Source organism: Berghia stephanieae, chromosome 14 (assembly GCF_034508935.2).
Source record: "Berghia stephanieae isolate SIO BIC M18660-M18661 chromosome 14, UCSD_Bste_1.3, whole genome shotgun sequence".
Taxonomy (NCBI): domain Eukaryota; kingdom Metazoa; phylum Mollusca; class Gastropoda; order Nudibranchia; family Aeolidiidae; genus Berghia; species Berghia stephanieae.
The window spans coordinates 13,774,370-13,801,416 of NC_088373.1; the positions used below are offsets into that span (position 1 = coordinate 13,774,370).

General features: G+C 37.3%; 1 protein-coding gene across 2 annotated transcripts; it reads right to left on the bottom strand.

Annotated features, from left to right (window-relative positions):
• Positions 1–159: 159 nt before the first annotated feature.
• On the bottom strand, positions 160–12,291 carry LOC144960013 (uncharacterized). 2 transcript variants are annotated; one of them, XR_013642738.1, is made up of 3 exons: positions 12,172–12,291; positions 2,181–7,892; positions 160–1,390 (listed from the first exon to the last, which is right to left on the bottom strand). XR_013642738.1 is itself a non-coding variant. In XM_078892955.1 (2 exons), exon 2 carries the CDS (start codon positions 7,237–7,239, stop codon positions 4,072–4,074), a length of 3,168 nt encoding a protein of 1,055 aa, XP_078749081.1. In that variant the 5' UTR covers positions 7,240–7,892; positions 12,172–12,288; the 3' UTR covers positions 1,493–4,071. The 2 variants fall into 2 exon arrangements, 1 of the variants encoding a protein (XP_078749081.1); XM_078892955.1 differs by lacking the exon at positions 160–1,390 and having other exon boundaries at positions 1,493–7,892; positions 12,172–12,288.
• Between the last annotated feature and the right edge of the window lie 14,756 nt (positions 12,292–27,047).

The following is a 27,047-nucleotide window of genomic DNA, read 5'->3' on the forward strand; positions in this document are numbered from 1 at the left end:
ATACATTTCTTAAAAAAGATATATATATATACTATTTACAGCTGATCTGTCTTTATCATGATAAATACAATGCAATGCATGATATAACGCATATTATAGAAATACAACTGGTGGCAACAGTCCACACAGTCAGAGAGGATTCTTCTGAGCTAGCTGGACTTTTTTTTTTTCTGACAGAATTGATCTTGCATTCATATATTATTATTATTATTATTATTACTAAATGTGAATAAAGATCCATGCAACATTAACCCAATTATGAGCATCCCAACGAAAAGCACGTGTGTGGATAATTTACTGTATACAAACAACTGATCCCAAAAATTTTAATACATAGTGAAAAAAAGAAATGTATTAAGATTTTTGACAATTTGCTATACTATACTAATTCAAGGATAAGCTTTACACGGATGCATGTGTTATATTTATAGCATTATAGTTATAATTAATGTGTTGTCTGCCAGCTCCTTGTCTACTTGGATTCAACTTGAAGAAGAAAAAAAATAAAGGAAAAGAAAGTAGAAAAACGACAAAAATTATACCCAATTTATCAACCCAAACTTGAGTATAAAACTACCATCAAAAAAAGATTGAACTATGTCACCAGAAAGTCAAGGAAGCGTTTTTTTTTTAAATGTGTTAGGACACTTTCGTGAACAGTGCTTTGAAAATATCACCTTATTTAACTAACAAAATCTTGCAACAACAACAACAAAAAAAAAAAAAGCTAAGACAGTTTGGCAGTCCAATTATTGTTAACTACCTTTAGTACAGAATGCTACTGATTTTTCTTACCAAACACCCGCCGTCATTTACAAAATTGAATGGATCTCAGACCCGCCAACTTTCAAAATTCGGAGAAAAAAAAATTGGGGCAAATTTGGGATTCAAATGAGCATGTGACATTTTAATGTGATGGTGATTGGATGATGATGATGATGCAATGTGATGATACAATGTAATAATAATTATGATAATGATGATTTTTTTTCTTGGGGGAGGGAGGGGGGGGGGGGGGTGATAATTCTATACAATCAAAAGTGGGAAAACAACTGGTAAATAAGGAAATCAGGGGACCTAAAAAAAATATTAGGAATTTCCTAAATTGGGTAAAACTGAGAGAGTTGGCAGGTCCGGTATTTCATACCATAATTTTGACCTTTTTCATCCGGTTATAATTATAGACCTAAAACCCTTATTACTGACAAAGCAGAGACAGCAATGCAACGACAGTGTGAGTACATTCAATCCTGATATTCACATCCCTAAAATCAGTGTTACTGCTCTCTTGGTGAAAACTATGTAAGTCATCAAGTAAAACAAAGCTTCGCCTTGTAAAGGATTAGAAGATAAACAAAATTTTTATTCTCTATTGTCTTCTGGCACTTTTCTATTCACTTCATATCTAGTTGTTACCAACATAAGTGCCTGCTCCACTCACTTTTCTGAATTAAAATTCACCCCATACACCGGAGCATACTCAATGTCTCAATCGTTTCTATGTTATATGTTTGTGTTGAGAATATTGGCTATTAAGCTTAACTGCTGGTCAAAATTATTCGCGATGGTGGTGTACGAACGAATCGGCGATCTCAAGAAGTGGGTGAGAGAGGGATCTAGTAATGACTTTGAGTTTGAAACGAATATTTTTGTGTTCGTGGATAGCTCACACGGTAGAGCCACGCTCTCACCTGCCAGGCGGAGTTGTCGTACCAATAAGGTCGCAGGTTCAAACCCCACCACCGCCGCGAAAAAATTTTTATTCTCTATTGTCTTCTGGCACTTTTCTATTCACTTCATATCTAGTTGTTACCAACATAAGTGCCTGCTCCACTCACTTTTCTGAATTAAAATTCACCCCATACACCGGAGCATACTCAATGTCTCAATCGTTTCTATGTTATATGTTTGTGTTGAGAATATTGGCTATTAAGCTTAACTGCTGGTCAAAATTATTCGCGATGGTGGTGTACGAACGAATCGGCGATCTCAAGAAGTGGGTGAGAGAGGGATCTAGTAATGACTTTGAGTTTGAAACGAATATTTTTGTGTTCGTGGATAGCTCACACGGTAGAGCCACGCTCTCACCTGCCAGGCGGAGTTGTCGTACCAATAAGGTCGCAGGTTCAAACCCCACCACCGCCGCGAAAAAATTTTTATTCTCTATTGTCTTCTGGCACTTTTCTATTCACTTCATATCTAGTTGTTACCAACATAAGTGCCTGCTCCACTCACTTTTCTGAATTAAAATTCACCCCATACACCGGAGCATACTCAATGTCTCAATCGTTTCTATGTTATATGTTTGTGTTGAGAATATTGGCTATTAAGCTTAACTGCTGGTCAAAATTATTCGCGATGGTGGTGTACGAACGAATCGGCGATCTCAAGAAGTGGGTGAGAGAGGGATCTAGTAATGACTTTGAGTTTGAAACGAATATTTTTGTGTTCGTGGATAGCTCACACGGTAGAGCCACGCTCTCACCTGCCAGGCGGAGTTGTCGTACCAATAAGGTCGCAGGTTCAAACCCCACCACCGCCGCGAAAAAATTTTTATTCTCTATTGTCTTCTGGCACTTTTCTATTCACTTCATATCTAGTTGTTACCAACATAAGTGCCTGCTCCACTCACTTTTCTGAATTAAAATTCACCCCATACACCGGAGCATACTCAATGTCTCAATCGTTTCTATGTTATATGTTTGTGTTGAGAATATTGGCTATTAAGCTTAACTGCTGGTCAAAATTATTCGCGATGGTGGTGTACGAACGAATCGGCGATCTCAAGAAGTGGGTGAGAGAGGGATCTAGTAATGACTTTGAGTTTGAAACGAATATTTTTGTGTTCGTGGATAGCTCACACGGTAGAGCCACGCTCTCACCTGCCAGGCGGAGTTGTCGTACCAATAAGGTCGCAGGTTCAAACCCCACCACCGCCGCGAAAAAATTTTTATTCTCTATTGTCTTCTGGCACTTTTCTATTCACTTCATATCTAGAAGATAAACTGCAGTGACACAAAGCTGTGGGCACATTGGGATAAAACATGAACCCAATGTTATATTGAGTGATGTTTGACATCAAGTTGTTTCAAGACAGGAATGGGAAACTAAAGATTTATCAAAACAGAGAAAACAATCATCGTGTAAGTGTAAGTCAAATCTCATCTACGTTAATGATCAAAGATGGTCCAATCTTTTTAAAAGTTTTAAATAGAAATTCATTGCTTTTAACTTCTAAATATAAGACCAAAACTACGCTTAAAATATCAATTCTGACTTTGCATTGTAGGAGGTGAAAGAATTTCAATTTCAGCATGAGAGAAAAGGGGAAATGGTTTGTTATAGAATCGTGAAAGCATTCTGCACGTGGGAGATCAATGAGAATAACTCTACCCTGACACTCACAAAGAGGTTGGATAGCAGTATGAAGTTTCTATCAGCACAAGCTGCAAAACTGTCTACTGCACGTAAAAACGTATTAAGATATATAACATATTGCTATTTGAAAACACACAAAGTCAACATTGCTCGATGTTAAACATTTAAAAAAATTATTTTTGGTGATAATACTGACTGCACTGTATTGAAGAGTTCCATTCTTTGAGGTAATCCTGACTTTAATTAGCAGAATATTTTCAGATTAAAGATTTCAAAGATTCTAAGCATTCTTTCCACTTTGATAAAATAATAAAGACTGACAACACAATCTTAAAGTCACTCTGACTCTTAGGTCATACGACTTAATATTTATGGACAAAGCAGACTCCTCAAATGTTTCTGTATATAAAAAAAAAAAACAATCTTAGAAATGTGATCTGTAATATAAGCTTTTTAAAGGAGTTGCTTGTCAATTCCAGGTATGATTATGACTAAAAGGAAATATCTCTAACTCTTGAATGAAACATTACATACAATACCCAGAAAAAGTATATTTTCATTTTAAGTATAAGAGATTTATATATCTACAAAAAAAAAAAAAGAAAAGAAAAATAAGAAAAATATGGAGATACTAGGGCTATAAATTGTACAGTATATCTTACACACGATATTTGTTGGGTAAGTTTTAAAGAACTATTCTGCTGTTTCTTGCTCTTCAGGTAGCTGTTGCTGTTCTTGATGCTGCTGCTGCTGCTGTTCCAGTTGCTGTTGCTCAAGCTGTTGCTGTTCATATTGTTGTTCAAGTTGTTGATCAAGCTGCTGCTGCTCGAGCTGTTGTTGTTGTTGTTGAATGTCAAGCTGTTGTTCTGACTGTTGCTGTTGTTGTGGTTGTTGCTGTTGTTGTTGCTGTTCTGGTTCCACATATTGGTGGTTGTGGACTTTCGCCAAATGTGAGATTAAGTTTGACTTTTGAGAGTATTTCTGGCCGCAGAAGTTACAGCAGTACGGTTTCTCTCTTGTGTGTTTGCGCATGTGTTTTTCCAACCCACTTCGCCACAAGAATGCCTTACCACAAATCTCACATCCGAATGGTTGGTCTGCGCTGTGAATCCGCCTTACGTGGATGGTGAGTTGAGATTTCACGGTGAATGCTTTAGAGCAGTACTCGCATTTGTATGGCTTAGTGCCAAGGTGAGTACGATAATGAGCTTCAAGTTTTCCGCGCTCCACAAACGACTTGGAGCAGGCTGGGCACGAGTGAGGTTTAATCTCCAAGTGACTAAGCATGTGTCTCTGAAGCTTCCATTTGGTAAAGAATGATTTTTCACAAATTTCACAATGGAACGGCCTGTCCTCAACATGGTTGGACTTGTAGTGAATTTCCAACTTGGCCGCTTCCGTAAAACTTTTGTTACAAATGTCACACATGTGAGGTTTGGATCGAAGAACTGTTTTTGTGACGGGGATGCCGTCATCTACGACGGAGCTCGGTGTTTTAACTTGGGTAGCTTCACCACCACTGCTACTGTACTCAGAATAGAACGTTCTGGATTGTTGCTGTTGAGGGGTTAACATGACCGACTGGCCATCTGTGGTGTCAGAGTTGTTGAAATCTTCAGATTTGATGACGGTTGAGTATTCATTGCCAGACTCATCGATGAAGGTGGTGGTTGTTCCGTCGCCGCCGTCGTCGTGTGAGTGGTTGATTATGTTGGTGCAAGCGGCAGCCCTAGCGATGATAGATGAGGGGTTACTGTAGATGGGAGTGGAAGAGCTGGGGAGGTGGTGAGATGACGGTGATTGGGAGATGAGGGAGTTGTTGGGTGTCAATGAATTGTTAGGCGAGTGCAGGGTCTCATCCGTTCTCATAGCCTCTGCCGCCGCTTTCTGATCCTCTAAAATGTGCTGGTTGTCATCCGTGAAGAACTTGATTCTGAAATGAACAGCCAGGTGAGTGGAGTCCTCTGCATGGATGTCTAGAGGGCACATGTCACAAGGGTAAAATTCTTCCTCAATGTGCTTTACTCGGTGAATGTCTAAACTAATACGATCACCAAACAGCTTCCCGCATATGTCGCAGGAGGGTTTAGCATGACGCAACTTTTTCTTCTTTTTGGAGGAGCTGAGGAAAGGGTTAGTGACAGGTCGGGGTGGAAGAATGGTACCAGGGCCCGGACCGGTGCCTGCAGATACTGGGATTACGATGGTGCTTGGCTCTTGATTGGGCAGTGGTGATTTGGGCTGGCAAGGATGGTCCGTCAACGCCTGAGCTGTCTCAAAAGAGATAGCACAGTTAGGACAGGTAAAATCTTTTATGATGCCATGCTTCTTTTTCTTGTGAACCTTCATACATTTTAGAACCCGGAATGGTCGCTGACAGATATTGCACGAAAACCGCTTTAACTCCATTCCCATCATTTCTTCCTGTTCTGACTTCCCCTCATAAGACCCAGCCCTTTTACAATGATTTTTCCTGTGATACTTCAGATATCGTGCTGTGGCAAAACTCTTCTGACAAGTCTCACAGATAAAAGTCTTCACCTGGGCATTGTTTTCCCCACCACTCTGCTGCTGAGCATCTTCCATAGAAGTCTGCTCTTGGTATTGTTCCTGTATATTATAAGCCGCTAAATCTGATGTCTCCTGGGAGTTTGAATTCTCCTCCTCCTGTTCATATTGTTCTGGTTGCTGAATAGCATGGTTAGGGTACTCCCCTACCAACTCAACAGAGTCGTTTGTATGATGCGTCCCATCAGCAAGCTGAACGACAGAATTGCCTGAAATGGCTGCTGCTGCTCCTGACTGATTAAACTGTGCAAATGATGAAGGAGGAAAAGCACCATTTTGTAAAAAGGGCAATGTAGATATGGCCTGATGACTACCACTTACTGTAGATGTAGCATAAACCTGTTGACCATCACCGCTTTTAACGTTTGGGTCATCAACGACCTGACTACCCAACACAGCTGGTGACATGACAGCAAACTGCTGTTGTTCCCCACCATCTGTTCCTTGTGTCGTCTGATGATTGGCGTCTGTAGAATCCATGGCGACGTACAAATTACCCTCCCCTGCTCCATCCTCTCCACTGGCCTGACTCTCATCCTGACTGTCCACCACTACTCCTGACATCTGATTGGATGATGGGTTGTAAGCTGTTAGCGCCTGTTGATGATGAGCTGCTGCTGCCATCATATGACTAGATTCTGTGTTTACATCTTCACCCGATCCATAAAAAACCATTTGCTGCTGTCCAGCCGCATTCAACATGGTAGTAAACCCTGGCTGCAACTCTTCCCCGTTCACATCCAATGCAGCTGCAGGCATCATAGCTGTAAATGTTTTATTTTGTGCTTCCCCACCAGCAGCTTCAACATAAGTGCCCGCAGGGACCAACTGAGCAAAATCTTTTTCATCACCACTGCTGTTATGAAATTCCATCCCGTTTTGTTCTATAGCTCCATTGAGAAAAGTGGTTGCATTGGGTTGTAGGACATGAGCCCCCTCTTCTTCATTCTGACCGGGCATTTCACCCCAGTGATGCTGGGGCACTGGATAAACACCACCACCAGCCCCACCTGCTACACTCACCACAGACGAATCTACAGCCTCCCCTGTATGAGATGACGATACTGAATTAGGGTAGGAGTTATGAATCGAAGCCTGACTGCTTGTGGTTTCATAATTACCTCCTTTTGCATGCTGTGCATACGGCCCTGAAGAATCCTCACTATTAGCAAGCCACAGATCTTCTGAGTAGTCAATACTTAAAGATTTTTCCTCTGGTAATGCTTCACCATTTTCTTGCCCACCGGGGTTGTTGAATGAGGCCGGGGTGCTGTTGCATTCCAGAGTAGCCATTTTCTAAAAGACGAAATGGTTGCGATGATAAAGACAATGAAAGATGAAAGTGTTGAGGATGGTTGATTCTGAAATATAAATTAGGATGTCATGTGCTGAGATTGCATGCATCCATACTTTATAGAAATGAAGATATGAGTCGAAGAATAGTACAATGTTTACTTTTGTAAAGAGGGATAATAGTCATAACAATTAGAAGTAATCCAGTTGTTACATAAACATGAAGGAAATCCAGATACATATCATCATATGTCTTCACACAGTATAAAAATGATGGTAAATACGCTAATTTCACCTCCACACTAAAAGCGAACGCGATAGATGGCGATAGCTGTGACGAGGATATGACTTTTTATGAAGAAAATATGAAGTCGAATTCCAAAATATGGGGCCTGTGAAGGTTGTGCTTTCCCATACATGTCGTTTAGTCATTGTGAAATTGTCTTACATTTGTGACACCATCTTTCAGATTCCATTCAGGAAAGGCAAAGAAAAAGTGGGGGAGAGAGGGAGGGTTATATATAGAAACTGGAATAGACTTCCAAAATATGTCGGTTGAGACTTGAGAGGCAACAGATTTTTCAAAGATTTCATCAACGGTATGTCAGTTGGTTGATGTTTTTGGTGAGAGGCAAACTGACCTCCCTGGAGCTCTGGAGAGAAAATGTTTTTGAAAGAAGTTAGCTAAACTTTAAAATAAAGTATAAATAAAATAATAATAATATATAATAAATTTTTAAAATATATATATACTTCAATTTTATTAAGTGTTCAAAATTTTTAATTAAAAAAAAATGGTTGCCCATTAATAATGTAAGCACAAGAGAATTCATAACGGCCAACTTTTCAAAGAGCTAAAACGGAACAATCTAATGCACAAAAGCATCATGACCCAAAACAGCAGAACATGCTTGGACTGAGGACTAACACGTAAAACCCACTATCACTATCACACTGCACGAGCGAAGGCATAATAAAGAATTCTCATTACTACCACGTTATCTATTTTTAGAACCAACGTAATACTCACACTGTGCATAGTAGTTTGAATGTATAGGCTTATTTGTTAACAAAAAATTAAAGAAGCTAAAAGGATAATAGTGTTTAAAGAATTAATATTCTGCAATATATAGAAATCAACGAAAGGCTTGAATTATATATAACAAAAATGTGTGTGAACAGCGAATCATTTTGTTTTACTTTTTTCTGTCAGAAGTTTCGGTAAAAGAAATATTCTGGTTTGTATTAAAAATTTTGCGGTGGATTTTATTTTCTGTTCACTTTAACTTCAATTTCAATACTTCTGTGCTCAGTCTGAATTTCTTTACCAAATACTATGATCTAGAAAGATATTTTGAAAATGCCTAATAAATGTAGTGTTGTTAACTTCAATGAGAATTATAACGAGGCGACCAAATGTAGAGTATTTTAATGACCCAGGGAAAAAAGTGAAAGACAGAAATGCATTAATGTACTCCTCCCTCATAAGGACTTTGTCATAGATCCAACAAAATATTTTATCTGTGAAAAACATTGGCCTGCAGATACATTAATGATTAAAGTACCTGGAGGTAATAAACATTCAAAGAGATTGATTGTGAACGAAGGAAATACATGTTTTCTATTACTGACAAGGTAAAAATATGTACAACTGTTGGTTAACTGGTGTGTTAATGGCAAAAAATTACCCTGAATTTAAGGCTTCGTCTATGTTATGTGTAATGATGAAGTGTTTGTATGGTGGACAGATTGTTATGGTTTCTGTAATGCCTGTGAATGAACTCACAGCAACTTACCAGTTTGCAGTTGTAAAGCAAGCTGCAACATTTGTTGCAAGTTCCAGAGGACGCTTTTTGGGATCAACAACTGACAATCATAAGATATATCAATAATTTTGTAAATTATTCACACAACATCATGCTACCAGGCTATTCAACCACCATTGGATGATCAATGTGTTTGGTTTCTTTTGTTTGATATAGTTCATTTGTTGAAATGCCCCCTAAACAATTGGATTTCAAACAAATGTCAAAAACTATCTCTTGAGTGTACCACAGTTGGTGATTTTTCTGATGTTAAAAGTGTTTATGAATAATATTTTGAAAAAAACTCTCCTGACTCTCGACTTCAACTTCAGGATGTCCAGCATGTACTTAAAATTTTCAATGAAAAAGTAGTTGCTGCCGTAAAAGCATGAGGTGCTACAAAGACTTGAACAGAGTCTGAAACTGTGGATTGTCGTTAATGTAAATGCCAAGGGACAGGATGTCGGTATGAGAGATCCCTGTCTGTCTGTTCAAACAAGAGATTCTACCAGCTTACAGCCATGTTTAGAAATATTTAAAGAGACAATTTCAGGCCATGGGGTGAAAAGGTCCAATGCCTCACTCATGAGACGAAGAAAGCCTTGATTAAAAAAACAGGAGGCTGGATCGAAATGACACAAACAGTAAAGGACTAACGAATATACAGTTCTCCTTGTGATATTAAGCATTCTTGTGACAGTGGTCACAGACTGTCCAGCTTGAAGATGACCAGTTTGGAGAACTAAAGATATCTCCCTTCGACTAAAGCTAAGACTTTTCAACTCAAACGTGAAGTCTGTCCTACTGTATGGATGTGAAACTTGGAACGCATCACAGGCATGTATAAGGAGGGTACAGATTTTCGTAAACAGGTGCATGCGTAAGCTACTCAGAATAAAATGGATGGATAGAATAAAAAATGAAGAAGTATGGAAAAGAACACAGCAGAAACCAGTGGGAGAGGAAATAGGAAGACGATGGAGTTGGATTGGACACACGCTTAGAAAGAATGACTCAACTATAACAAAGAAAGTATTGGACTGGAACCCTCAGGGCAGAAGATCAAGGGGAAGGCCACGAGGAACATGGAGAAGAATTAAAGAAGCTGATATGCAGAGAAGTGGTAAGACCTGGAATGAGATAAATAAGTTAGCTCGGGAGAGAAAAGGATGGAAACTGTTTGTCTGTGGCCTATACCCTGACCCAGGGTGAAAAAGGCAATGATGATGATTTAAACAGTACAACTTTTTTATTCAATCTTTTCTTTTTTCCTTTTAAATTTTCTTCTAGATTGACAAAATGAGACAGTCAGGACAATTGGTCGTTATGGGAATAAATTTGGCAACTGATAATTAAAATTGTGAATTGAAAAACGCAAACGTCTGATGATAATTCCAGTGAAAAAAAAAAGTTGTGCAACCTATATGCAGACCTGTCCTTTCAGACAACAAACAAAAAATATGTGTGAAAAAAAAACAAACCTGAATTTGAAGAGAATAGCCCCGGAAATTAAGGAAAACAGGAATGACGACAAAATACCACAAGATTGTCACGAATCGCAGTAATACTATATCCCCATGCACCCCTCCCCCCCTCTAGATTTTTCTTCTCAGAGACAAATTAAAACTGCCAACCGTAGGTTTTAACGATTCATGATTAGGAAAAAGTCTCCATCATAGTGGGCATTCTCCATATATAACATGGAGTACGGTAAAATTCAAAAATACAAAATCAAATTACAGTGGATAAAAATAATGCTCTAAGGACATCAACATAAAATATGTCTTGCAGGAATTTCAGACATCAGTCGCATGAATTTCCGAAAGAGGAATTTTCGCAAAATACGTCAATCTATATTTTGAATTTATGTCAATCTAGTTTTAGTCAATTGAATGTCTTAAATTAGTTGCCCAGACAGGCATTGAGACTGAGAAGAATTGTGGTTGTTTGCAGTTTCTTTTCAGTGCAGACGAAAAATTCGTCATAAAGACTAGGACCTGTGAATGTGAAGAGTGAGGATGTTCGTCAATAATACTAATACAGGCCGAGTCATTATGTTAATGAGTGGCTTATAAATAATAATAATAGGCCGGCTCTATTTCTCCGAACACTCGAGAAAATAAACCAGGATTCGAACCCACAACGTCGATTCTGGTAAAACTTCCAGGGCAGACGACTAAACCATTCAGCCATGACCCCCACTTTGATGTTGACGCATATTGTGTATATGTAGTAACAACTGATTTAATGTTGGTTAATTTTATGTTTTTATAGATATTTTATTAACTTTCTTTATTTCTATGTGCATTCGGAAACATTCCATATTCTGGACTGTGGATAGTTGTTTAAAAGAGCGGAGTTTCAAATATGTGTCTGGGGATAACGAAATTTGGTTATCCCCAGACAGGTGTCACAGCGGTTGAAATAATGGATAGCAGAAACTCAGGATCAAGTGTAACAGTAAACAGAAAGTTGGGAATAAAAGACAGTGCCCAACCATTGCTCACTTTCATCATACACAAATAACCAAAAAAATCTAGAGAACAAAAACCATTATTATTCTGTTCTGAAAACGATCCTTCTGAAAAAATGTGATTAAGTCAAGCAAATGTATTTTCCCGGGCGTTCGAAGAAATGGTCACTTCCTAAATAAAAAGCATTTTGAGGAAGTTGTAAGATGTATTTTGATCAAGTATGCATCAATGTATATTTATATCAGCATCATCCACAAAAGCTAATAACAATTTTGGTCGGTGAGAGTGAGGTGTGTTGATGAAGTTGATGTGTATCAACAAAACTAAAACACAGGTTTGAATAAAAGTGGGTCGTCTGTCTAAAACACAGCACAGTTAACATCAAATAGCGTTCATTCTACAAAATGAATAACTGAATCAAAATGCTAGGCGTCTTTTTTAGAATGTTAAATTCAATAAATACTTGATAATTTCATTTATAATTCATCCATATTTTGATTGTTATCGAATTCTGGTCATTCGGTTCCAAGCTAAGAAACACCGTAAACAAAAAAACGGGAAGTTGGCATAACAGATTTCAATATTTTACGTTGCACAAACAGTAATCATTCCGTCGGGAGGCAATAGTATAAATAATAATAAATATAACAAACCTTTTGAATAATAAATTAGAAAAACAAATTTAATTCAATCCCATTTTTAGAATGGCTTGATAATTGTGTAGCTTTGCTCTAAAATCGATAAAATTCTTGGCTTCCACATTTATAAAAGTTGAACTTCGGGCAACGAAACAACACTATTGGGAAGTAATTCATACAAAGCCATCTTCCATTTTAAAACATAAATTATGTAAAATGTTTTAGTAAATTTGATGGAATGACTAAACACGATGATTTGGTAGTTTACTTGAATGTATTTTAAAGATAGTTTACAGTATTGTTTCGTTTTTTAGTATTGTGAGAAAACCCACTGTTCTGAACTTTTTAATTTCACGATTGGTTTGTCGGTAAGGTCAAAAGATCAAAGCGTCGTACCTGTAATGAGGTCAACGTTACCTCTTTCACATGTTTGGAGGTTCGCTCAAGTTTATTAATTCCCGAGTATGAATCCCGAATAGCTGACACAATTTTTGACGAAAATAACTCGTTTGGATGTTGTTTTCTTTTGTTTTTATTTTTATTATTTCTACAAACTCGTGAAAATGTTTTACGACTCAGGATCTCAAGGGTAGCCGGCCTTGTGGAAATGGGAATAACGATGGCTTATACAAAACTGATTTAGATATTGAACCGTTACAACAGAGAAGAAAGTGTGACAATAACGGCTGAAACGATCAAATGAAATTATCTCACGGTAATATTATCAGACTACAATTCAACAAAATAAGAAGAAACCATCCAAGTTTATGGTCCTCCAATCAAGAGCTCACTTATTCTAGTTCATACCACGAGACAGTGGAAAAGTCTCTCGTCTCAATTGAAGAAAAACACCGCGGTCTATGGAATCTTCAAAATTGGTATTACAGACATAATAATAAGAAGTGAAGCAATTCAATGTGTCCAAAAGCTATTAGTATATTGGCCGTAGGTCATAGTCAAGAAAATATATAATTCAGAAAAGTGAGTGGAGCAGGCACTTATGTTGGTAACAACAAGATATGAAGTGAATAGAAAAGTGCCAGAAGACAATAGAGAATAAAATTTTTTCGCGGCGGTGGTGGGGTTTGAACCTGCGACCTTATTGGTACGACAACTCCGCCTGGCAGGTGAGAGCGTGGCTCTACCGTGTGAGCTATCCACGAACACAAAAATATTCGTTTCAAACTCAAAGTCATTACTAGATCCCTCTCTCACCCACTACTTGAGACCGCCGATTCGTTCGTACACCACCATCGCGAATAATTTTGACCAGCAGTTAAGCTTAATAGCCAATATTCTCAACACAAACATATAACATAGAAACGATTGAGACATTGAGTATGCTCCGGTGTATGGGGTGAATTTTTAATTCAGAAAAGTGAGTGGAGCAGGCACTTATGTTGGTAACAACAAGATATGAAGTGAATAGAAAAGTGCCAGAAGACAATAGAGAATAAAATTTTTTCGCGGCGGTGGTGGGGTTTGAACCTGCGACCTTATTGGTACGACAACTCCGCCTGGCAGGTGAGAGCGTGGCTCTACCGTGTGAGCTATCCACGAACACAAAAATATTCGTTTCAAACTCAAAGTCATTACTAGATCCCTCTCTCACCCACTTCTTGAGACCGCCGATTCGTTCGTACACCACCATCGCGAATAATTTTGACCAGCAGTTAAGCTTAATAGCCAATATTCTCAACACAAACATATAACATAGAAACGATTGAGACATTGAGTATGCTCCGGTGTATGGGGTGAATTTTTAATTCAGAAAAGTGAGTGGAGCAGGCACTTATGTTGGTAACAACAAGATATGAAGTGAATAGAAAAGTGCCAGAAGACAATAGAGAATAAAATTTTTTCGCGGCGGTGGTGGGGTTTGAACCTGCGACCTTATTGGTACGACAACTCCGCCTGGCAGGTGAGAGCGTGGCTCTACCGTGTGAGCTATCCACGAACACAAAAATATTCGTTTCAAACTCAAAGTCATTACTAGATCCCTCTCTCACCCACTACTTGAGACCGCCGATTCGTTCGTACACCACCATCGCGAATAATTTTGACCAGCAGTTAAGCTTAATAGCCAATATTCTCAACACAAACATATAACATAGAAACGATTGAGACATTGAGTATGCTCCGGTGTATGGGGTGAATTTTTAATTCAGAAAAGTGAGTGGAGCAGGCACTTATGTTGGTAACAACAAGATATGAAGTGAATAGAAAAGTGCCAGAAGACAATAGAGAATAAAATTTTTTCGCGGCGGTGGTGGGGTTTGAACCTGCGACCTTATTGGTACGACAACTCCGCCTGGCAGGTGAGAGCGTGGCTCTACCGTGTGAGCTATCCACGAACACAAAAATATTCGTTTCAAACTCAAAGTCATTACTAGATCCCTCTCTCACCCACTTCTTGAGACCGCCGATTCGTTCGTACACCACCATCGCGAATAATTTTGACCAGCAGTTAAGCTTAATAGCCAATATTCTCAACACAAACATATAACATAGAAACGATTGAGACATTGAGTATGCTCCGGTGTATGGGGTGAATTTTTAATTCAGAAAAGTGAGTGGAGCAGGCACTTATGTTGGTAACAACAAGATATGAAGTGAATAGAAAAGTGCCAGAAGACAATAGAGAATAAAATTTTTTCGCGGCGGTGGTGGGGTTTGAACCTGCGACCTTATTGGTACGACAACTCCGCCTGGCAGGTGAGAGCGTGGCTCTACCGTGTGAGCTATCCACGAACACAAAAATATTCGTTTCAAACTCAAAGTCATTACTAGATCCCTCTCTCACCCACTTCTTGAGACCGCCGATTCGTTCGTACACCACCATCGCGAATAATTTTGACCAGCAGTTAAGCTTAATAGCCAATATTCTCAACACAAACATATAACATAGAAACGATTGAGACATTGAGTATGCTCCGGTGTATGGGGTGAATTTTTAATTCAGAAAAGTGAGTGGAGCAGGCACTTATGTTGGTAACAACAAGATATGAAGTGAATAGAAAAGTGCCAGAAGACAATAGAGAAACGATATATAATGATATAATAATAGCGCACACTGACAAGTGCTCTATGGCGCTTAACAATCATGCACACTAAAAAACGCATACACCCGTACACTCAAAGCCACATACGGAAACTTCTCCGCATACACATACGCAAACTCTTTACATACACATTACTATACTATATACCCTAAATTAAAACATATGAAGCACATTAATTGTCAAAATAAGCTCTTCCTAATAATTCAATTTTAAATTTATTTTTAAACGTATCTAAATCGCCACTGTTTTCGGTATTGTATGGAAGGGAATTCCACAACCTGGGTGCAGTCACTCTGAAGGATCTGTTGTGAAACAAAGACTTGGAGGGTACCTCTGTCAAAGGGTGCCTATTATATGTGATCTTAGCTATCTACCAGGTCAATAATGAGACACAAGTTCATTTAAGTAGGATAAAATCTTGAACTCAATGCGCTGCTTCACCGGCAGCCAATGACGACTTTCCAGAACAGGGGCGATATGATCGCCACCTTTTGATAAAATCACCAGTCTTGCCGCCCTGTTCCGAACTTTATGCAATCTTTCAATATTGTAATTGGGACAACCAATGAGCAGCGCATTACAGTGTTAAAAAGTAGAGGTCCAAGAACTGATCCCTGTGGAACTCCATATAATTTTAATTCAGTTACACAAGATTGAATATGATTGAGCATTACTGTTTGACCCCAGTCAGACAGATAGGAGCGGAATCAATTCAGTACATGCCCATTGAATCTAAAAACAAGTTTAAGTCAACGCAATAATGGCATGATCGATCGGGTCAAAAGCAGCGCTCAAATCAAGCAGAATTAGCTTTGCCGATTACTTCAAAGCCTTCTGATGGATTTTAATTATAATTGGCTCAAACACCCGAGTTGTTAGTGACATTAAGCCGATTTTAAAAAATTGCATCAGTTACCATACCATAAAAATATGATTTTTCCTCTGTACGGTATATAAAAGCGAATGGTCTGGGATGAGTGAACATTTTGATATTTTACAATAGTGTGAGATAATCGATTTTTTGAGTAGACTGTATTCTGCCACAGCTATTTTATCCTTCCGACTTGGTACCTTCAGACTTTGGCCCATGAAAGAAGCATTGAAAGGTCAATATTATGAAGACGAAGAAAATAAAATTGCTGTTAAACATGGGTTAACTTGTAGTCAGTAATCTTTTACAAATACGTGTTCTTACTAAAAGGTGGACAGCAACGTTGAAACAATAACAACAAGGAGATGAGGAAAATGATTTTGTAAAAGAGTTTCTAAGTTAAAATTTGAGATATTATGTTACATATCTCTACATCAGAGCTTAATAATTTAAGCTAGCCATAGTCTTGTATTACTTTTTGATTGCTGATTTAGAAAAGTGAGTGGAGAAGTCACTAATGTTGATAACCACAAGAAATGAAGTGAGTAGTTAAGTGCCAGAAGACAATGGAGTAAAAGTGGCCGCTGCTTTAGTGCTGCAATTGCTGTCTCTCTCCATCCCCCAATAGCAATAACTAAGCAGCAAAGGCTACAGCTCACATCAGCCTTTTGACTTTGAAACAACATCACAGGTGTGCTAAAGTAAGCAACCAATGACATTCCTCTAGATAGTATGCGCTTCATTAATCTATAGATAGAATGAAGATGGAGTCACTCAGGTCTTTGTTATTGTTTTTTGCCATCCACATTTATGAGTAGTTCTAACTAAACGGTATTAACCAGACTATAAATATAAAAGTTCAAGGTTACACAGATTTTTGTGTGTTGGTCCGTTATACTTCCGGATGTCAATGTTATGAGCTTCTTAGCCAAGCGCATACTATATATAAACACTAGTACAAGCACATCGCCTTGATTGACAAATTAGTGGTTTGGTTAATATCTTTTGATTCATAAATAAACCACATTAAAATGATCTATCGGCTCACAACGATTTATGTCTGGGTGGTTTGGATTTTAAAAATTGAATTTATTGTAAAATCATGAAATTTGACTTAACTTTGTAGGTTTTATTAAAGAATAACGAATATTTTTCCCTGAAAAAAAAAAAGACCTACAATTTCACAACTCTAAAAAGAAAAAAAAAGTCCGCCTTCAGAGCCAATTGGCTGGTCCATGGAGCCTGAGGTTATCCCGGTTTATATAGCGTGAAACAGACAATAGCAATTGCTTGTTATTGTTATCCTTTTGCTAATCTATCGCAAAGTACTTTCCGCCAGAACTAAAAGAACCAGCCACCCAATCACTGCTGGGTGGACAGGGGGAATCAGAAAAAAAAAATCTTGACGGCATCTGACATCGATCACGATCCAATTGCGTGTGAAACGAGTGCCCTACCAACTGAACTATCGGGACCCCCTACCATCTGATTTACCCCGATAGGGTATTGTTTTGAAACGATGGTCACATCACAGGTTTTAGTTTATATAAAAACGAAGACACAATCAAAGTCTGTTTAGATTACACCAATCAAGCAAACTAGCGGTCTTTATGGTGCCATCCATTGATTGCAAGGGAAAATATTTCAAAGAGCACGTTGTTTGGGACACTGTAAAGAAAGAGACTGTCATAGTCATCCATTGATTGCAAGGGAAAATATTTCAAAGAGCACGTTGTTTGGGACACTGTAAAGAAAGAGACTGTCATAGTCATCCATTGATTGCAAGGGAAAATATTTCAAAGAGCACGTTGTTTGGGACACTGTAAAGAAAGAGACTGTCATAGTCATCCATTGATTGCAAGGGAAAATATTTCAAAGAGCACGTTGTTTGGGACACTGTAAAGAAAGAGACTGTCATAGTCATCCATTGATTGCAAGGGAAAATATTTCAAAGAGCACGTTGTTTGGGACACTGTAAAGAAAGAGACTGTCATAGTCATCCATTGATTGCAAGGGAAAATATTTCAAAGAGCACGTTGTTTGGGACACTGTAAAGAAAGAGACTGTCATAGTCATCCATTGATTGCAAGGGAAAATATTTCAAAGAGCACGTTGTTTGGGACACTGTAAAGAAAGAGACTGTCATAGTCATAGAGTTTGACCCGTGTTAATCGAGTCAGTACTCAGTAGGCCTACCCACGATACTGGGACGTGGATGGTGGTTTAAACATAGTTTACGAGCTGATCTTTTCTACTTTGTTTTATTATTATTATTATTATTATTATTATTATTATTATTATTATTATTATTATTATTATTATTATATCATCATCATCATCTCATCATCATCATCATCATCATCATCATCATCATCATCATCATCATCATCATCATCATCATCATCATCATCATCATCATTATTATTATTATTATCATCATCATCATCATCATCATCATCATCATCATCATCATCATTATTATTATTATTATTATTATTATTATTATTATTATTATTATTATTATTATTATTATTATTATTATTATTATTATTATTATTATTACTATAACTGTTTCCGACCAAATATCCATTTTACACTTGATATGGTGAATTGATTGCGATGACGGAATGTTTGTGTAAAGATTATTTTCCAATGACTCAACATTACGGGATCCGAACCAGAGACCTGCTGATACGATAGCAGAAAGTCTTACCACAAGGCTATTCCTAATCTCATGACGTCGATCAGATAATACTTGTAATATTCTGTTGTACATAATAATTTAAATGTACATTGTTAAGTAACTCGTGTCATTCTTCTACTTAAGAAATCAATTCATCGCTTAGCTCCCCTCCTTGCCATTACAATTTTATCCTCTGTACTATTTGTACGTACACCTTTTCTTATCATTCTGCAAACCAGAATGATAAAAGTCCGAAATGCATCACTACTAACAAATTCAGTATAGATAGTTCGAAGATGACGTCACTCTGGTCTTTGTTATTATTTTTGCCATCCGCGTTTATGAGTAGTGCTCACTAAATTGTATTAACCAGACAATAAACGATCATGGTTACACACAGTTTTGTGTGTTGGCCAGTTATACTTCCGGATGGCAATGTTGTGAACTTCTTAGCCAAGTGCATACTATCTATAGAGTAAACTAGGATCTGGCCAATTACGGGTTAATTATCTATGATGTTGTCCATTGACAAAATGCTTTTGTTAAAATCGTCCAGAAAATCTCCAGTTCATTATTGATCTTATTAATTTTATTTTTCTACTCATGGTGGGCAGGGGGTCACTACCTTTGTAAAATATCTCCTTATATCTATTTTCCCCGAGTTGCTTCCTGTCTTTGTCTTGGAATGGTATTGCTTGGTTTGCCCTGGCCCTTGCCGGAGTCCTTGCCTGAGAGAGAAACAGTGAAATATTAGTTTGTAGAGATAATAATAATAATAATAATAATAATAATAATAATAATAATAATAATAATAATAATAATAATAATAATAATAATAATAATGATAATGATAATGATAATGATGATAATAATAATAATAATAATAATAATAATAATAATAATAATAATAATAATAATAATAATAATAATAATAATAATAATAATAATAATAATAATAATAATAATAATAATAATAATAATAGTAATAATTTCTATAGAGCGCCTTTCCACCAAAAGTGCTCGGAAGCGCTTATACATATATATGCACATGCGATCATATAATATGTATCATTCAATAAAATCAATAAAATCACTCACAGAAAACTGAAAGGAAATGTCTCTGTCTTCAAAGAGGCTTTAAAGAAGGACAGAGAATTACGGTGTCTGGTGTCCGCTGAAAAAGCATTCCACACAGAATGTACAGAATATGCGAAAGCACGTCGTGAATAATTCGAGTTAGGAATCAAACTCAAGTAGGCTACAGAGAAGTAGATGAGCGGAGAGAGTGATTCGGATTGTAGACAGAAAGAAGAGATGACAAGTAGTTGGAAGCTGTACCATGGATGCACTTGAAACAGTAACGGGCAAGTTTGTAAGCAATCCGCTTGTCCACGAGAAGCCAATGCAACGACTGCAAGACTGGAGTGATGTGATCTGCCTTTTTTTTTTTTTTTTTTTTTGATTTGGTAACAATACGAGCAGCTTTATTTTGGAGTACCTAGCTGCAGTCTTGCAATCGAGCTTTTTGGCAACCCATAGAGGAGGGAGTTGCAATAGTCAAGTCTAAAATTATTTTTTTTTAATTGAACTTTTATATAGCGCATTATCCACTTAATGTTCTCAAAGCGCTTTACAAGGGGTCCCTGGTCAACAGCAACATTTAACATGTAGAACGGGACATGACGCCTGTTAGACGAAATTACAATTTTTCGGACAAAGACAACGCTGTTAACGGTCAGGTACTCATTTTACACTTGAGTACGGTGAGAGAATGTGAGTAAAGAACCTTTTCCAAGGACTCAACTATACGCCGAGCGCGAGGCTCGAACCCAGGACCTTCCGACCCGAAAGCGAGTGTCATACCACTAGATCGCATCTGAATGTAGTCCTATTTTTGTGATCCTGTCTTGTGTCTGGCTGAGACTTTTTAGGTGATCTCAAACCAAGTAGGTACACTGATAGTGTGCTCTAGGTATATACATCTGTTCCCTATTTGAACCAGTACCCTTTATCCTTCTTTTTCTTATGTACCTTTACATGCGATTCTAAAATAAAATTCACTTTCCTATTGTCTTCCTTTTTACTGGAGCTAAAATTATGACCCAAATGATGGGACAGCGTGGCTCAGCGGTACGGTCTTTGCTTTGTACTCGAAAGGTAACGAGTTCCATCACCCCCGCTGCTGCTGTGTGACCTTGAGCAAGTCACCTCGTCCTAGCTCAATTTGCGGCGCTGCACTGCGGCTAACGTCTGGGTTATTCCAGTTTCTCTTGGAATAAACCCTAGAGACACATTTCCCCTATAGGATGAATGAATAGAATTTGATTTATTATTTGTTTTTTTATTTAACAATGTGTCGCAAGAGCCGTAAAAACCTTAAAAACATTAAAAACAAAACAAGTGAGTTGATAAATAGCTTTATCCAAGGGCTCAAATCACGCTGTACATTAAGGGACTCAAACAAGTCGTTTGTTGGTATAAAGCCAGCAGCAGCAGATTCAAATTGTTACACACTAAAATGTTCCGCTAATGGTTACACACTAAAATGTTACGCTAATGGTTACACACTAAAATGTTAAGCTAATGGTTACACACTAAAATGTTACGCTAATGGTTACACACTAATATGTTACGCTAATGGTTACACACTAAAATGTTACGCTAATGGTTACACACTAAAATGTTACGCTAATGGTTACACACTAAAATGTTACGCTAATGGTTACACACTTAAATGTTACGCTAATGGTTACATACTAAAATGTTACGCTAATGGTTACACACTAAAATGTTACGCTAATGGTTACATACTAAAATGTTACGCTAATGGTTACACACTAAAATGTTACGCTAATGGTTACACACTAAAATGTTACGCTAATGGTTACACACTAAAATGTTACGCAAATGGTTACACACTAAAATGTTACGCTAATGGTTACATACTAAAATGTTACGCTAATTGTTACACACTAAAATTTTACGCTAATGGTTACATGCTAAAATGTTACGCTAATTGTTACACACTAAAATGTTACGCTAATGGTTACACACTAAAATGTTACGCTAATGGTTACATACTAAAATGTTACGCTAATTGTTACACACTAAAATGTTACGCTAATGGTTACATACTAAAATGTTACGCTAATGGTTACACACTAAAATGTTACGCTAATTGTTACACACTAAAATGTTACGCTAATGGTTACATACTAAAATGTTACGCTAATTGTTACACACTAAAATGTTACGCAAATGGTTACACACTAAAATGTTACGCTAATTGTTACATACTAAAATGTTACGCTAATGGTTACACACTAAAATTTTACGCTAATTGTTACACACTAAAATGTTACGCTAATGGTTACATACTAAAATGTTACGCTAATGGTTACATACTAAAATGTTACGCTAATGGTTACACACTAAAATGTTACGCAAATGGTTACACACTAAAATGTTACGCTAATTGTTACATACTAAAATGTTACGCTAATGGTTACACACTAAAATGTTACGCTAATTGTTACACACTAAAATGTTACGCTAATGGTTACATACTAAAATGTCACGATGGTATATCCAAACGGCGAACTCGTTGCCGAATTTGTGTACAGTCACGAAACCCAAGGTTGAAAGTTTTTGCTAAGATGAGGGTCTTTTAAATCATTGATATTAGATTATATTGTAGGACGAATATTCTGGCTAAAGTTTTGGATATGAGTTTCCCCCCCCCCCCCCCCCCCCCATAGTACGGTAGGTAACTGGTGAAACACGGATCCAATAAACTATGACTAGAATTAACAGAACGTGTTCTATTACTACGAGTGTGCTGATGAAATAAAGTTAAATTAAAAGGTAGAAAAATAAATAAATAAATAAATACACGGACGTTGGTGACGATAATAGCTATGCTCGGAGTATCTTGGTTATGAGGAAGAAGGTAACGACGACGACGACGACGACGACGATGATGATGATGATGAAGAAGAAGAAGAAGAAGAAGAAGAAGAAGAAGAAGAAGAAGAAGAAGAAGATGATGATGATGATGATGATGATGATGATGATGATGATGATGATGATGATGATGACGATAATTATGATGACTGACAGTCCAAGGTTTGAGTCCCGCACAAAGTCGCAGTTTGAAGCTTTACGAAATACATGATATAAAAGTCAAATAGAATGGACGCTTCAATTTGACGTTTCGGGTTTCTCCCTTTGCCTCGAGGCAGGCTAATTTTTTGGGATGTATTTTTCTTTTTCATGTATTTTTCCCTCTGTTTAGTCTGGGACTGCTTCATATACACTTTTTTCAGGTCTTTATCTCACACCAGTGCCTGCTCCATAATTTGTCACTTTGCTATTTTTTACATGAATATATTATGACCTTTTCGGGACCGGATGTGTCAATTTGGTACGATGTCCAGATGTAACAGTAACAGAGAAGTAAAAGAAAAAAGTAAAATGTCAAGATAATCATATGAGAATTACGAAATTGAGTTTGATGGCATTTCTAGAAATGACATTCTTTTGCCTTAATATACAGTATACAAATATATATATATATATATATATATATATATATATATATATATATATATATATATATATATATATATAATATATATATATATATTCATATATATATATATATATATATATATATATATATATATATATATATATATATATATATTTGACAAGTTTCATGGTGATTCGTTAACACATTTTTCAAAGATTACTGAAGCTGACTTACGTGATTGCATTATGTCGTCTCCAACTAAAAGTTGTGATTTAGACCCCTTAAATACTGCCATTTTAAAAAAATGCATTGATGTAATTTTAACACCATTTACATGTATTGTTAATAATTCGTTGCAGTCAGGTGCTGTACCAGACATTTACAAAGTTGCTCATGTCAAACCCCTTTTGAAAAAACCTGATCTCGATAAAGAGAACTTAAAAAACTATCGCCCTGTCTCTAATCTTCCTTTTCTCTCTAAGATCTTAGAAAAGCTTGTTTTGAAACAATTACTGTCTCATCTTAAAAATAATTGTCTTGAAGAAAAATTTCAGTCTGCTTATAAGCAACATCATTCGACGGAAACCGCACTTGTTAGGGTTGTTAATGATCTCCTCTCTGTTATAGACAATGGTTCATGTTCTTTGCTGAATTTGCTTGACCTATCGTCTGCTTTTGATACTATTGATCACAATCTTCTTCTCAAACGTCTTGAAATTACTTATGGCGTGTCTGGTGCAGCGCTTGATTGGTTTAGGTCATATTTGTTTAATCGTAAACAGATTATTACGGTGGATGAATATAGATCGGAGGAAATCTTTCTTGATTGTGGGGTTCCCCAGGGTTCAGTACTTGGACCCGTTCTTTTTGTTTTGTACGTTGGCCCTCTGTCTAAAATCATCAGAAGTTTTGGTCTGTCTTACCATCAATACGCTGATGATACGCAATTGTACTGCGTTTCCAATATGAGAAATTTACCAGAAGTATCAGCCAATAGTAAAAATTGTATCCAAAGTGTTAAGAAATGGATGAATGAGAACAGACTGAAACTGAATGATGATAAGACGGAGGTGCTGTATGTGGGGAACAGGAAGTGGAAAAGTGAAACAGATTTGAAGTTGGGGGATGCCTCTATTCAAATTGTTGACAAAGTGAAAAACCTTGGCACATTCTTAGACTCTGGACTGTCGATGGAGCATCAGGTTAATAATTTGGTTAGATCTCTCTTTTTCCAACTAAAAAAGATTGCTTCCATTAGACGGTTCATATCTGAGGATGTGACCAAGCACCTGGTTGTGTCCCTCGTACTATCGAAATTGGATTATTGTAATGCTCTGTTGTTTGGCGTTTCGCAATACAATCTGAAACGTCTTCAGATTGTCCAAAACAGCGCTGCCAGACTAGTATTTATGAAGCGTAGGTGCGACTCTGCCGGACCTCTACTTCATGACCTGCATTGGCTGCCTGTTGAGAAAAGAATTAAATTCAAAGCTTGTGTTTTAGTGTATCGTTGTCTTGAAGGTACTGCCCCTTCCTACCTTTCAGAACTAATTGAAAGATATTCAAAACCCCGCCCCTTACGTTCGGCCAGTGATTCCACAAAACTAGTTGTCCCCCGAATTCGGAAAAATGCTGGAATGAGATCCTTTTCTCATTTCGGACCCTCTATTTGGAACGCCTTACCGCAGAGCATTCGTGAAAAAGAATCTTTGTCTATTTTTAAACGTTCGCTTAAAACATATTTGTTTCGATTTTAGTAGATGGTATGAGAAGCAAGATAGGTTTGGTTTGTGTTGTGTGTTGTGTTGTGTGTGTGTATGTGTGTGTGTGTGTGCTTGTGTGTGTGAATGAGTATGTTTCAGCCAAAGTAATTTGTAATTTAAGCGCTTAGAGTCTGGTGTCTCGGAGTTATAGCGCTATATAAGTTTTCAGCATTATTATTATTATTATATATATTATAAAAGTAGTCCTTCAGAGCCATTAGGTGCATGCAGTTGGAGTATATCCTGGTTTCTATAGCGTGACACAAACAATATCAATTATTTGCTGTTCCTCGGATTGGACGCTAGTTTATCACAAAGTACGTTCCGTCAAGTCTAAAAGACCCATCTACTCAATCACTACTCCTGGGTAGACAGGGCCAATCAAAAAAAAAAAAAAAATTAAAAATCTCGACCTCACTCGGGATCGATCGCTGTCTCTTTTTTTTGTTTTGTTAACCAATTGGCTTCAACAGTCGTGACGTCACTTCCCTCGTAATGACGCATAGTAACTTAGTAACTGGTTCTAAACACCAGCGGACGCCCTTATGGAATACTTCTCCGATAAAAGGGTATCCAGAGGAGAAAAACATTATAAATCTGATCATGTTTTGACTGTTATACATTCTGATCACATGACATGTGAACAAGTTCTAGCCAGCATGAAGAATAAAAAGTACCGATTTTCTTTGTTTAGAACCAAGCTGCTGGTTGCTGGGCGGACGTGACATCATACTAATGAATCATATTGCTCTACTAACAAAGCTATCGGGTTATCCCACTCCCCTCCCTCATCAATAAAAGCATATCTAATTTGCACGGACCCGACCGGCCAGAGGTCCACTCACAAAGGCACGACAGGACAGCCGACATAGTACTGTTTATGACGAATGATCACGCCGGTCAAATTCTGACTATCCTTGACATTGTTCATGATTAAGGTGAAAGGTCACATTTTTAAAGTGTTCATAGACTACATCATATTATGCCACCGTATGGTCTAAATCATAGGCTTGTTCTAACATGGTCGAACCGACAATAATTTACGTTGGATTGAGAGTATTTTTATTGTACAACACCTTGACCATAACAACTTGGCTTATGAAATTTGTATGTAGGTACACAAAGGCCAGGGTCCAATCATGAAAACAATCTAGATACATACACACTGTCATCTGATTCAGATAAAATTCTGAAAAACTATGAATGAAAAAAAAAGAGATTCCATATCTCGCAATATCCAATAAACACGCTCAAAGCGCTTTACAAGGGATCCCTGGCCAACAGCAACACTTAATATGTAGGACGGGACATGACGCCTGTTTATTTTCGGACAGAGACAAAGCTGTTAACGACCAGATACTCATTTTACACCTGAGTACGGTGAGAGAATGTGAGGACCACACTATATTTGATTTTGAAATGAATTTGAAAAAAAAAAAAAAAAGATAAAAATGATTCAAGGATTATTGAACTTGTCGTATGCTAGAGGAGGTCACTGGATGCACAGTGGAACCAAACTATTAAAACGATCAAACATAACTCGAATAATCTGATAAAAGCAGTGCAAGAAACGACATGAAGTTCTCTCTCTCTCTCTCTCTCTCTCTCTCTCTCTCTCTCTCTCTCTCTCTCTTTCTCTCTCTCTCCCTATATATATATATATATATATATATATATATATATATATATATATATATATATATATATATAAACTAACACACACACACACACGCGCAAACACACACGCATAGAATTTGAGAGCCATCATAATAGATATAGAGTATACATTTCCTGGCCAAATAAATTGCATTTTATACGAATTTTGTTCATCGTGCACAGCTATAATATCTATCGTGCATCATTCTGATGTTAACAATATAATTATTATCAATATTATTGCGTAAAATAGGTGAACAGTCTTTTCAATTTTCGGCCCCCCATTTTTGGAACTCTCTCCCATCACACGTGAGATGCTCGGATT